We start from the raw sequence: 15,173 nt of genomic DNA on the forward strand, positions 1-15,173 counted from the left end.
CCTGCATACCCACGCCTTCTCTGTCCCCACTCCCTGCATACACATGTCCTCTCCGTTCCCATCCCTGTATACACACATCCTCTCCATTCCCATCCCTGTATACACACGTCCTCTCCGTTCCCATCCCTGTATACACGTCCACTCCATTCCCACTCCCTGTATACACACGTCCTTTCCGTTCCCACTCATAGTATACACGCGTGCACTCCGTTCCCACTCCCTGCATACATGTGCTCTCCATTCCAACTCCCTGTATACACGTGCTTTCTGTTCCCACTCCCTGCATACACGTGCTCTACGTTCCCACTCCCTGTATACACACATCCTCTCCATTCCCACTCCCAGTACAGACGCATGCTCTCCGTTCCCACTCCCTGTATACACGTGCTCTCGTTCCAACTCCCTGTATACACATGCTCTCTGTTCCCACTCCCTGTATACACACGTCCTCTCCGTTCCCACTCCCTATATACATATGTCCTCTCCGTTCCCACTCCCTGTATACACACATCCTCTCCGTTCCCATCCCTGTATACACACGTCCTCTCCGTTCCCACTCCCTGTATACACACGTCCTCTCCATTCCCACTCCCTGTATACATATGTCCTCTCTGTTCCCACTCCCTGTATACACACGTCCTCTCCATTCCCATCCCTGTATACACACGTCCTCTTCGTTCCCACTCCCTGCATACACACGTCTTCTCTGTCCCCACTCCCTGCATACACATGTCCTCTCCGTTCCCATCCCTGTATACACACATCCACTCCATTCCCATCCCTGTATACACACGTCCTCTCCATTCCCATCCCTGTATACACACATCCTCTCCATTCCCACTCCCTGTATACACACGTCCTCTCCGTTCCCACTCCCTGTATACACACGTCCTCTCCGTTTCCACTCCCTGTATGCACACATCCTCTCCGATCCCACTCCCTCTATACGCACGTCCTCTCTGTTCTCATCCCTGTATACACACGTCCTCTCTGTTCCCATCCCTGTATGCACACGTCTTCTCTGTTCCCATCCCAGTATACAGATGTCCTTTCTGTTCTCATCCAGGTATACACACGCTCTCCGTTCCCACTCCCTGAGTACAGACGTCCTCTCCATTTCCACTCCCTGTATACACGTCCTCTCCGTTCCCACTCCCTGTATACACACGTCCTCTCCATTCCCATACCTGTATACATATGTCCTCTGCGTTCCCACTCCCTGTATACACATGTCCTCTCCGTTCCTATCCCTGTATACACTTGTCCTCTCCGTTCCCATTCCCAGTGTACACACGTCCTTCCAGTTCCCACACCCTGTATACACACGTGGTCTCCGTTCCCACTCCCTGTATACACACGCTCTCCGTTCCCACTCCCTGTACACACACGCTCTCTGTTCCCACTCCCAGTATACACACGTCCTCTCCGTTCCCACTCCCTGTATACAGACACACACTCTATCCCCACTGCCTGCATACACACACACTCTCTCTATCCTCACTGCCTGTGTATACACACACACACCCTGTCTATCCCCACTGCCAATATATACACACTCTTGATCCCCACTGCCTTATTACACACACTCACTCTATCCCCACTGCCTGTATATACACATTCTCTTTCTATCCCCACTGCCTGTATATACACACTCTCTATCCCCACTGCCTGTATATGCACACTCTCTCTATCCCCACTGCTTGTATATACACATTCGCTCTCTATCCCCACTGCCTGTATATACACATTCTCTCTCTATTCCCACTGCCTGAATATACACATTCTCTTTCTATCCCCACTGCCTGTATATACACACTCTCTATCCCCACTTCCTGTAAATGCACACTCTCTCTATCCCCACTGCTTGTATATACATACACTCTCTCTATCCCCACTGCCTGTATATACACATTCTCTCTATCCCCACTGACTGTGTATACACACTGGCTCAATCCGCACTGCCTGTATATACACACACTCTCTCTATCCCCACTGCCTGTGTATGCACACACTCTTTCTATCCCCACTGCCTGTATATACATACACTCTCTCTATCCCCACTGCCTGTATATACACACTCTCTCTATTCCCACTGCCTGTATATACACAGTCTCTCTCTCTCTCTCTCTATCCCCACTGCCTGTATATACACACTCACTCTATCCCCACTGCCTGTATATACACACTCTCTCTATTCCCACTGCCTGTATATACACAGTCTCTCTCTCTCTCTCTCTCTCTCTATCCCCACTGCCTGTATATACACACTCACTCTATCCCCACTGCCTGTATATACACACTCTCTCTATAACCACTGCCTGTATGTGCACACACTCTCTCTCTATCCCCACTGCCTGTATATACACATTCTCTCTATCCCCACTGACTGTGTATACACACTGGCTCAATCCGCACTGCCTGTATATACACACTCTCTCTCTATCCCCATTGCCCGTTTATACAAAGTCTCTCTCTATCCCCACTGGCCATATATACACAGTCTCTCTCTCTATCCCCACTGCCTGTATATACACACTTTCTCTCTGTCCCCACGGCCTGTATATACACACTCTCTCTATCCCCACTGCCCATATATACAGTCTCTCTCTCTATCCCCACTGCCTGTATATACACACTTTCTCTCTGTCCCCACTGCCCGTATATACACAGTCTCTCTATCCCCACTGTCTGTATGTACACACATTCTCTTTGTCCCCACTGCCTATATATATACACACTCTCTCTCTATCCCCACTGCCTGTATATATACACTCTCTCAATCGCCACTGCCTGTATATACACACTCTCTCTCTATCCCCACTGCCCGTATATACACAGCCTCTCTTTCTATCCCCATTGCCCGTATATACACACTTTCCTGCCTGTATATACACACACTCTCTCTATCCCCACTACCTGTATATACACTCTCTGTCCCCACTGCCTGTATATACAGTCTCTCTCTCTATCCCCACTGCCTGTATATACAGTCTCTCTCTCTATCCCCACTGCCTGTATATACACACTCTCTCTATCCCCACTGCCTATACACACACACTCTCTCTATCCCCACTGCCTATACACACACACTCTCTCTCTATCCCCACTGCCTGTATATACACAGTCTCTCTCTCTCTATCCCCACTGCCTGTACACAGTCTCTCTCTCTATCCCCACTGCCTGTATATACAGTCTCTCTCTCTCTATCCCCACTGCCTGTATATACAGTCTCTCTCTCTCTCTATCCACACTACCTGTATATACATACTCTCTCTATCCCCACTGCCTGTATATACATACTCTCTCTATCCCCACTGCCTGTATATACACACTCTCTCTATCCCCACTGCCCGTATATACACACACTCTCTCTGTATCCCCAATGCCTGTATATACACACATCCTCTCTATCCCCACTGCCTGCATATGCAGTCTCTCTCTCTCTCTATCCCCACTGCCTGTATACACACAGTCTCTCTCTCTATCCCCACTGCCTGTAGATACAGTCTCTCTCTCTATCCCCACTGCCTGTATACACACAGTCTCTCTCTATCCCCATTGCCTGTATATACACACTCTCTCTCTATCCCCACTGCCTGTATATAAACACACTCTATCCCCACCGCCTGTATATACACACTCTCTCTATATCCCCACTGCCTGTATATACACAGTCTCTCTATCCCCACTGCCTGTATATACACAGTCTCTCTCTCTCTCTATCCCCACTGCCTCTATATACACACACTGTCTCTGTATAGTTTTATTCCTGAAGAAGGACTTATGCCCGAAACGTCGATTCTCCTGCTCCTCGGTTGCTGCCTGGCCTGCTGTGTTTTCCCAGCACATTTTCAACTCTGGTACTCCAGCATCAGCAGTCCCCACTTTCTCCTACTCTCTCTCTATCCCCACTGCCTGTATATACAGTCTCTCTCTCTATCCCCACTGCCTGTATATACAGTCTCTCTCTCTCTATCCCCACTGCCTGTATATACACATTCTCTCTCTATCACCACTGCCTGTAGATACAGTCTCTTTCTATCCCCACTGCCTGTAGATACACACTCTCTCTATCCCCACTGCCTGTATATACAGTCTCTCTCTCTATCCACACTGCCTGTATATACACAGTCTCTCTCTCTATCCCCACTGCCTGTATATACACATTCTCTCTCTCTCTCTATCCACACGGACTGTATATACACAGTCTCTCTCTCTATCACCATGGCCTGTATATACACATCTCTCTCTATCCCCACTGCCTCTATATATACACACACTCTCTTTCTATTCCCACTGCCTGTATATACAGTCTCTCTATCTATCCCCACTGCCTGTGTATACACAGTCTCTCTCACTATCCCCACTGCCTGTATATACATACTCTCTCTATCCCCACTGCCTGTGTATACACACTCTCTCTCTATCCCCACTGCCCGTATATACACACTCTCTCTCTTTCTATCCCCACTGCCTGTATATATACAGTCTCTCTCTCTCTATCCCCACTGCCTGTATATACATAGTCTCTCTCTCTATCCCCACTGCCTGTATATACAGTCTCTCTCTCTCTATCCACACTGCCTATATATACACATTCTCTCTCTCTCTATCCACACGGACTGTATATACACAGTCTCTCTCTCTATCACCATGGCCTGAATATACAGTCTCTCTCTATCCCCACTGCCTCTATATATACACACACTCTCTTTCTATTCCCACTGCCTGTATATACAGTCTCTCTATCTATCCCCACTGCCTGTATATACAGTCTCTCTCTCTATCCCCACTGCCTGTATATACAGTCTCTCTCTGTATCCCCACTGCCTGTATATACAGTCTCTCTCTCTCTATACCCACTGCCTGTATACACAGTCTCTCTCTCTAACCCCACTGCCTGTATATACATACTCTCTCTATCCCCACTGCCTGTGTATACACACTCTCTCTCTATCCCCACTGCCCGTATATACTCACTCTCTCTCTCTATCCCCACTGCCTGTATATACACAGTCTCTTTCTCTATCCCCACTGCCTGTATATACACAGTCTCTCTCTCTATCCCCACTGCCTGTATATACAGTCTCTCTCTCTATCCCCACTGCTTGTACATACGTACTCTCTCTATCCCCACTGCCGGTATACATAGTCTCTCTATCCCCACTGCCTGTATATACACAGTCTCTCTCTCTATCCCCACTGCCTATACATACACAGTCCCTCTCCATCCCCACTGCCTGTATATACACTCTCTCTATCCCCACTGCCTGTATATACAGTCTCGCTCTCTATCCCCACTGCCTGTATATACACAGTCTTTCTCTATCCCCACTGCCTGTATATACACAGTCTCTCTATCCCCACTGCCTGTATATAGACATTCTCTATCTATTCCCACTGCCTGTCTATACAGTCTCTCTATCCCCACTGCCTGTATATAGTCTCTCTCTCTATCCCCAATGCCGGTATAAACAGTCTCTCTCTCTCTATCCCCACTGCCTGTATATACACATTCTCTCTATCCCCACTGCCTGTATATACAGTCGCTCTCTATCCCCTCTGCCTGTATATACACACTCTCTCGATCCCCACTGCCTGTATATACAGTCTCTCTCTCTATCCCCACTGGCTGTATATACACACTCTCTATCCCCACTGCCTGTATATACACACACACTCTATCCCCACTGCCTGTATACACACACACACACACTCTATCCCCATTGCCTGTATACACACACACTCTCTATCCCCACTGCCTGTATATATACAGTCTCTCTATCCCCACTGCCTGTATATACAGTCTCTCTATCCCCATTGCCAGTACATACACACTCTCTCTATCCCCACTGCCTGTATATACACAGTCTCTCTCTCCCCACTGCCTGTATATACGCAGTCTCTCTCTCTCTATCCCCACTGCCTGTATATACACAGTCTCTCTCTATCCCCACTGCCTGTACATACAGTCTCTCTCTCTCTATCCCCACTGCCTGTATATACAGTCTCTCTATCCCCACTGCCTGTATATACAGTCTCTATCTCTCTCTATCCCCACTGCCTGTATATACACACTCTCTATCCCCACTGCCTGTATATACACACACTCTCTATCCCCACTGCCTGTATATACACACACTCTCTATCCCCACTGCCTGTATACACACACACTCTCTATCCCCACTGCCTATATATACAGTCTCTCTATCCCCACTGCCTGTATATACACAGTCTCTCTATCCCCATTGCCTGTACATACACACTCTCTCTATCCCCTCTGCCTGTATATACACAGTCTCTCTATCCCCCCTGCCTGTATATACACAGTCTCTCTCTCTATCCCCACTGCCTGTATATAGTCTCTCTCTCTCTATCCCCACTGCCTGTAGATACAGTCTCTCTCTATCCCCACTGCCTGTATATAGTCTCTCTCTCTATCCCCACTGCCTGTATATACAGTCTCTCTCTCTATCCCCACTGCCTGTATATAGACATTCTCTATCTATTCCCACTGCCTGTATATACAGTCTCTCTATCCCCACTGCCTGTATATAGTCTCTCTCTCTATCCCCACTGCCTGTATATACAGTCTCTCTCTCTATCCCCACTGCCTGTATATAGTCTCTCTCTCTCTATCCCCACTGCCTGTATATACAGTCTCTCTCTCTATCCCCACTGCCTGTATATACAGTCTCTCTCTATCCCCACTGCCTGTAGATACAGTCTCTCTCTATCCCCACTGCCTGTAGATACAGTCTCTCTCTATCCCCACTGCCTGTAGATACAGTCTCTCTCTATCCCCACTGCCTGTAGATACAGTCTCTCTCTATCCCCACTGCCTGTAGATACAGTCTCTCTCTATCCCCACTGCCTGTAGATACAGTCTCTCTCTATCCCCACTGCCTGTAGATACAGTCTCTCTCTATCCCCACTGCCTGTAGATACAGTCTCTCTCTATCCCCACTGCCTGTAGATACAGTCTCTCTCTATCCCCACTGCCTGTAGATACAGTCTCTCTCTATCCCCACTGCCTGTAGATACAGTCTCTCTCTATCCCCACTGCCTGTAGATACAGTCTCTCTCTATCCCCACTGCCTGTAGATACAGTCTCTCTCTATCCCCACTGCCTGTAGATACAGTCTCTCTCTATCCCCACTGCCTGTAGATACAGTCTCTCTCTATCCCCACTGCCTGTAGATACAGTCTCTCTCTATCCCCACTGCCCGGATATAGTCTCGCTCTCTATCCCCACTGCCTGTATATACACACTCTCTCTATCCCCACTGCCTGTATATACACACTCTCTCTATCCCCACTGCCTGTATATACACACTCTCTCTATCCCCACTGCCTGTATATACACTCTCTCTCTTGCCTGTATATACACACTCTCTCTATCCCCACTGCCTGTATATACACACACTCTCTATCCCCACTGCCTGTATATACGCTCTCTCTCTATCCCCACTGCCTGTATATACACACTCTCTCTATCCCCACTGCCTGGATTATACACATATTCAGCTCCCCACTGCCTGTATATACACACTCTCTCTATCCCCACTGCCTGTATATACAGTCTCTCATTCCCCACTGCCCGTATATACACTCTCTCTATCCCCACTGCCTGTATATACAGTCTCTCTATCCCCACTGCCTGGATTATACACATATTCAGCTCCCACCCCCTGTGTCCACTGACACACACGTGTTGGTATGTTGTGAGAATGAGATGCGTTCTATGTGTCGTCATACTACGCATGCGCCAGAGGGGCGTGGCCTCGTGCCAGCTGCAGGAAACGCGTCAGAGCGGACGGAAGTGGCTCTGAGGTCGGCGGAAAATGGCGGCGGCGAAGAGTGTACCCCGGGATGCGCAGGTAGCCCGCGGCATGATGTAAACGGGGAGAGATCCTGGCACAGTAACACACACACCCCCCCCCCCCCTGTAGGATGGGGAGTGTATGGAGAATAGAGAGTGTGCTGCTTCCTGTGTGTCATGTACAAGTGGCGCCAAATCCCTTTTTTGTTGCAGCTTCCTGCGTGTTTCTCCCATTTAAGTAATATTCTGTTCTTTGTTATTCACTTCCCGTTACCCACATTATGCTCCATTGGCCGCTCTTCGCACTCATACTCATCCTCGTCAATATCTATAAACCATTTGCATCCCTCTCGCAAGCTGCCTCTCCACTTCTTTTTGTGTTGTCTGCAAATTTGGCTGCAGAGCGTTCACTTGCTTCCTCCAATAATTATTCTTAACTGTGCAATTCCGTCACTGATCCCTGTTGGACCCGACTGGTCAAACCTGGAAAAAAAAACCTTGATCCCAGCAAACCAGGAAAGGAACAGAAGAAAAGCTGGGACCGAGTAGTTGAAAATCGGTTGCCTGTACTGGAAACAGTCCATGTCCACACCAGTATGCTGTTCATACTTTTAATATTTATTGAACTCAGCATGAAGTCCTGAAATTTACAGGATCCCCAAGTGGGAAATGAGACTATGTTCTTCCAGCTTGTGCCGAGCTATACTAGAGCCCTGCAGCAGGCCAGAGACAGAAATTTTGGCTAGGGAACTTAGGGTGTACTGGAAGGTCAGGGTCGTTTTTATGTACAGGATGTTGATGTTCTGCAAAATGGTCACCAAATCTCTAATTCAACTCCCCAGTGTAGGGGAGACCATATTAGATTAGATTAGATTAGATTACAGTGTGGAAACAGGCCCTTCGGCCCAACAAGTCCACACCGAACCGCCGAAGCGAAACCCACCCATACCCCTACATTTACCCCTTACCTAACACTACGGGCAATTTAGTATGGCCAATTCACCTAACCTGCACATCTTTGGACTGTGGGAGGAAACCGGAGCACCCGGAGGAAACCCACGCAGACAACGTGCAAACTCCACACAGTCAGTCGCCTGAGTCGGGAATTGAACCCGGGTCTCTGGCGCTGCGAGGCAGCAGTGCTAGCCACCGTGCTGCCCACAAATTGTGAGCAGTGACTAGACAGTAGACTAGATTGAGTGAAGTGCAGGTAAATGACTGCTTCACTTGAAAGTGTGACTGGAACCTTGAAGAGTGAGGGGGGAAGCAGGTAAATGTTGTGCATTCTGATTGTTTGGGGAGGTGTAGGGAATGGAGGAGTTATGAACCAGAATGTCCAAGAGGAAATGGTCCCTGTGAAATGCTGATGAGGAGGGGGGGGGGGCATGGTTCTCATGGTAGCATCCTGCAGGAGGTGGCAGAAATGGTAGCTTATGAGGCTTTGGATGCAGATGCTATCGGGGTGGAAATTGAGGACTGAGATGGAACCTATTTGTTTTGTGGAAGAAAATAGAAAGTGTGAGGATAGAAATCTGAGAAATGGGTCGGATGTGGCAAAGTCCACAGTGGTGGGGAGTCCTTGGCTGAGGAAAAAGGTGTATGTTTCTGAGACCCTCACACTTCTGGACTCCTCGCACGGTTATCTGGGCCATACGACCTCTCACCTTGCTTCCTGTAAGGACTCCATTGCATTCCCCCAGTTGCTTTATCTCTGTTGCGTCCGTTCTGATGATGATAGCTTCTACAGGACTCGAAACATTGGCTCTGTTTTCTTTCCACACATGCTGCCAGACCTGCTAAGTTGCTCCAGCAATTTCTGTTATTGTTTCCGATCCTTAGCATCTGCAATTGTCTGTTTTATTTTAGCACTTTTAAGCTGCTCTGGTGACAGCTGCCTGGCTGTTCTCTTTAATTTTCTTCACCTCCAGTGATACAAAAAGATCCTGAATTTTTAGGGGATTTTAAACTAACTGTACTATTAAACCCTTAACAATTAATCAGTTTCAATAAAGGGACATAGTGACCACCGCTACAGTGGATGATTTGTTGAGTGGCAGGAATATCACTTGTTGTGTGGAAGTGGCTGGAGAAACAGTTGTGCAAATGAAATATCCATCTTCGTTTCAATATTGGAACTTCAAAATAGCGCTTGGAATGTCATTTCTCTTAAGCCTCTTTTATGTGTCTTCTACAACAAAAATTAAACGTTCTTTAATTATTTTGCTTAAAATTTAGTTTGAAAATAGAATTTAAACCCTGTGTCCCATTTGGTTTGTTAGCCGTTCAGCCTTATCAGCCTGTCTTCATTTTTATTGATTGTATGGGCCAGGTACACCAGTCACCGTTTCAATCTTAGGTTTGTCACCATGGGTCTTGTGCAAAATTTGAAGATGTGTGTTATGTTCTTCCTAAAAGCTGAAGCTGAAGATTGGGCGAAAAATGATTTTGGGTGTAAATATTGATTTGTTTGAAAATAGTAATTAAGAGTGTGTGCTTTTGGCTGATGGACTACATTATAAAACAGCTTGACTTGTGCCTGGAACAAAAGTAAATTGCACATTCATAAAATGTATAATTCACCGTTCTGGTGTAGTTTGAAATAATATACTTTTGGAAAGTAGGTTTTATAGTCATTTTGTGATGGTTTGTGATGATGAACATCATAGTTGTTCATTAAACATACTATGAACATGGTATAGTAGGCATTAGACATTATTACCACAAACTTTCCAGCCTAGCTGTCTCATGTTGTCTGTTCTGTACTTTGTTGATGCTAGATTATGAGTGAAATTTCGAAAGCGTTTTGAAACTTACAGGTGAGTAGCTTTGCCCATATTAATTTGCAGATAATGAACATTTGGACAAGAGGGAGATCATTGTTTTTCTATTGTCAGAGTTTGGCAAGAAGTGTTTTAGTATTAGTAACAAGAGCCAAAACATAGAACATTACAGTGCAGTACAGGCCCTTCGGCCCTTGATGTTGCGCCGACATGCAATAATTTCACTGCTCTTTTGTGACCACCTATTAATGTTATCTGTAGGGTGATGTGAAGAGTTGTTGAATTCCTTCAAAATAATTATTGTACACTGAAATGTTTTTGTTCATTTTGTTTCATGTTTAACAGGTCATGGCACAGATTTTAAAGGATATGGGTGTCTCAGAATATGAACCAAGAGTTATTAATCAGATGTTGGAGTTTACTTATCGTAAGTAAATGTGTGGGGCCTGACAATAACTTGGAGCTGGAAGAAAATAGAGGAGTGGATTTCAGAAGGGAAGGCCATTAGTTTGGGTTTCTTGTAAGTCCTTCAAATTGGATCTTTTTTTCCCTGCAAGTTCCTGTCCAAAAGCCAGCCAGATTGATAGGATTCCTTTAAGTGTGGTGGAAAGCAACTAGGAAGTGGATATCTGGTATGTTTAATAAAGCATTGTTTGGAGCTTGTAGGAAACCGCTAACTCAGACTTGATGTAAATACTAATTTGCAACTTACCCAACGTTGGTGTGCTGGGCCAACTGGTAACACAGCTGTGCATTGTGCTGTGCTTAAAAAGCTTGGTGGGCCAGGGAAAGCACTCCAGTTGCTCCAGGCCCCCACGCAACACAGTGTAGCAAGATTCTGTTTTCTAACGTTTGCAGGTATTTTGGGTTTCCAATGTTTGCAGGCACTTCAAAATTAAATGAGTTAAAATGCAGGCATTCAGTCTCCTTTGATGACAGGTGTGCTTCCAGCCCACACGTTGCCTTTGTTAAAACTGGAGGTGGTCAGGTTTTCTCTTGTTTTTAACCTCCCACCCACCTTTGTCTTAAAGTGCTTCAGTGAGGTACACTATTTAAATTGGGCAGTATTCTAAAGAATAATTTTGGCAAATAGCCTTTTGATTATTCTTTTACCTTTCAGGATATGTTACCACAATACTGGAGGATGCAAAAATATATTCAAGCCATGCTAAAAAAGCAAGTGTTGATGCAGATGATGTCAGATTGGCTATTCAGTGCCGAATGGATCATTCATTTACATCCCCTCCGCCTAGAGATGTAAGTATTGATCAAAACCATTTTTATTCACGATAAACACTAATTCAAAAGATGGTGTTAAAAAATGTACGTTACCTGTCTTTAGTTTCTGTTGGAGATTGCACGTCAGAAGAATCAGAACCCGTTACCACTGATTAAACCATATGCTGGGCCTCGGCTGCCACCAGACAGATACTGTCTAACAGCACCAAATTACAAGCTGAAGTCGCTACATAAGAAGGTACGTTTTATAATAGTATTATCAGATTTGATGCCGATGGAACCTTAGAAATCAGGCTTTGGCTGGATTTTAACTTTTTATTTTGTATTCTCATCTTTAAAGGTGACATCATCTACTGGAAGAATAACTGTACCAAGGCTCAGTGTTGGCACATGTGTTACCAGTCGGCCCAGCACACCAACGTTGGGTAAGTTGCAAATTAGTATTTACATCAAGTCTGAGTTAGTGCTCATAATTGTGTGATACTGCAGTAGTCCTTGCCCAAACCCGCATGACTTAACATTTCCAACGTTTTGAAGTTCATTCAGTGGAGATGGGTATTGCTGGCTAAGATAGCATTCATTACTTATCCCTAATTGCCTTTGAGAAGGTAGTGTTGAGTTGCCTTCTTGGGAAACCTACTTGGTGTTAGCGAGGAAGTTCCAGGATTTTCATCATTACCACAAAAGGGATATATTTCCAACTCAGGATGGCGAATCGCTGGGAGAGGAACGTGTATATGATAATATTCCTATATATCTGCTGCCCTTGTTCTTCTAAATGTTAGTGACTTTGGATGACATTGAGCACTTTGTGTTGCAGAACTGTCATTTAGGTAAATTGGGAGTATCCATCACCCTCCTCTTGACTTGTTTTTTGTAAATGATGGTTTAGATTACAGTGGTGCTGGAAAAGCACAGCCGGTCAGTCAGCATCTGAGGAGCAGGAAAATCGACATTTCGGGCAAAAGCCCTTCATCAGGACTGATGAAGGGCTTTTGCACGAAACACCGATTTTCCTGCTCCTCGGTTGCTGCCTGACTGGCTGTGCTTTTCCAGCACCACTGTAATCTAAACTCTGATTTCCAGCATCCGAAGTCCTCACTTTTGTCTTGTAAATGATGGACAACCTTGGGGGATTAAGGAATTGTGTTTCTTGCCACTGAGTTCCTTGTGTTATGATTCCATTGATGGTACCTCTAGGCAAGTCAGATCCCAAAATGAAATGTGGCTTGATTGCTAAATAGAAGCCTAAAGAATTAAAATATGGATATAATTTATCTGGATTTGAGTTTTTGTAATGGATAGTGATGGGAAATGGGTAGAAACATTGCTTCAGTGTTTTAGATATTGGCAACTGTCCTCAATATATGTAAAGATGGTTTTTTTTCTATTTCTTGTCTAATCAAATTCTGTTCTGTCATAAGTAAACCTATAGCCTTGTGTCAATATGATTCCATGATTAGCACAAATTCAATCTTTTTGCTGAGATATATTAGTCCTGAACTATTCTGAATCCTCCTCCCAACAGAGAAGGTAAACTTGCTATTCAATATTTATCTTCTGACCAAAACCACAAAACCTGTTCGGGGGCGGGGCGGGGCAGGCAGTGAGTATGATGGGAAAAGAGTTTTCACAGAATGCAATCACTTGTTGTTGAATCTGTTTTAACTTGTACTCTCATCAATATTTGGTTCTACTAAATTTTGTTTTATCTGCATGAAGTTTAATTCCTATCAACATTGGTTGCTTTTAAGTTCTTTTGGAAGTAGATTTTGTTAACCATAAATGGGGGGGATAAATGTTCTCTTCCTGCCTGAGTTCCCTCAAACAAATAAGAACAGCAATTGAGGGGGTGAAACTGAATGCCCATCAATTCCATCAGGAAATGAATAATTATTGTTAAAATAGAATGCTGCTATTAATTGCAGATTTCTTTGCAGTTTCAATGGTTGTGATCTCTGTTGTAGTCTATTAATGCTCTGGAGATTTTTGATTAGTTTTAATGTAATCAGCAAGGCATATTGAAAGTTTTTGGAATTCATGTCTTGCAATTTGCATTTGTAGGTACTCCATCATCTCAAACAGTGGCTGTTACTGCAAAAGTTGGAACACCTGTATCATTAGCTGGCCAGAGGTTTACAGTACAAATCCCTTCCTCACAAACTAATGTGAAGCCAGGTAAACTATAAATTTGAGATTTATGGAACAGTGGATTAATTAATAATTTAATATCAGAATGCTCAAAATGAGTATTCTATTTATCTTGGAAATGGGGCATGTGGACCACATGGCTTTTACCTTTACTATTTCCATCTAATCGTCATAGGACATAAATAGAAGTTTTTCTTTCTATCATGGATAATGCAGGGATCGTAAAAGCTACCATAAGTCAATTGGTGGTTTTCTGTCACACAGTTACTGTATTTCGGGCAGCACTTTGCACAAACAAAGTACTACATATCGCAAATAAGGTTTGACACGTTAACGTCATGCAAGTGTGGCTGTAGAAGGTGATGCCAGGTCCCCTCAGGAGCTGTTTTTTCAAAAGTGCCTGAACAGGCAGTCTATTGATTTAACATATTGTGAGGAGTGGTGCATCTTTTTTTACAGCACTCCTTCAAGCATTGAAGTGGCAGCTAAGATGGGCTAGAGCATGGTTCAATCCAGAACCTTTTGGTTCAGTCTTAACACTGAGTCTTTTAAATATTTAGTGAAACCAATAAATGTGTTTAATGGGATACAATGTCCTAATTGTTATAGTGGTAAAAACAATGACTGCAGATGCTGGAAACCAGATTCTGGTATGACTGCAGATACTGGATTTCACTGCTCTTTGGATGCTGCCTGAACTGCTGTGCTCTTCCAGCACCACTAATCCAGAAGATAATTGTTATAGTGTTAGCTTAACAATGTAAAAATTGAGTACCAAGGTAAATTAGGAAATTGAATAAAAATTGTCTCACAAACTTGATTGAGTTTTTTGAAGAAGTAACAAAGAAGAGTGATGAGGGCAGAGGAGTAGATGTGATCTATATGGACTTCAGTAAGGCGTTCGACAAGGTTCCCCATGGGAGACTGATTAGCAAGGTTGGATCTCATGGAATACAGGGAGAAATAGCCAGTTGGATACAGAACGGGCTCAAAGATAGAAGTCAGAGGGTGGTGGTGGAGGGTTGTTTTTCAGACTGGAGGCCTGTGACCAGTGGTGTGCCGCCATGATCGGTGCTGGGTCCTCTACTTTTTGTCATTTATATAAATGATTTGGATGCGAGCATAAGAGGTACAATTAGTAAGTTTGCAGATGACACCAAAATTGGAGGTGTAGTGGACAG

General features: G+C 44.8%; 1 protein-coding gene across 1 annotated transcript in view; it reads left to right on the forward strand.

Moving 5' to 3' along the window:
- Window positions 1-7,781: 7,781 nt before the first annotated feature.
- The window catches only part of taf9 (TAF9 RNA polymerase II, TATA box binding protein (TBP)-associated factor), a 16,857-nt gene continuing 9,465 nt past the window's right edge, over window positions 7,782-15,173 (forward strand). The window contains exons 1-6 of the mRNA XM_043704464.1: window positions 7,782-7,880; window positions 10,948-11,029; window positions 11,723-11,859; window positions 11,945-12,079; window positions 12,182-12,266; window positions 13,906-14,019. Coding sequence (XP_043560399.1) covers window positions 7,845-7,880; window positions 10,948-11,029; window positions 11,723-11,859; window positions 11,945-12,079; window positions 12,182-12,266; window positions 13,906-14,019 — 589 coding nt within the window. The 5' untranslated portion in view covers window positions 7,782-7,844. The remainder of the gene's footprint in view (window positions 7,881-10,947; window positions 11,030-11,722; window positions 11,860-11,944; window positions 12,080-12,181; window positions 12,267-13,905; window positions 14,020-15,173) is intronic.

This window comes from Chiloscyllium plagiosum, chromosome 15, assembly GCF_004010195.1.
Source record: "Chiloscyllium plagiosum isolate BGI_BamShark_2017 chromosome 15, ASM401019v2, whole genome shotgun sequence".
NCBI classification, from domain to species: Eukaryota; Metazoa; Chordata; class Chondrichthyes; order Orectolobiformes; family Hemiscylliidae; genus Chiloscyllium; species Chiloscyllium plagiosum.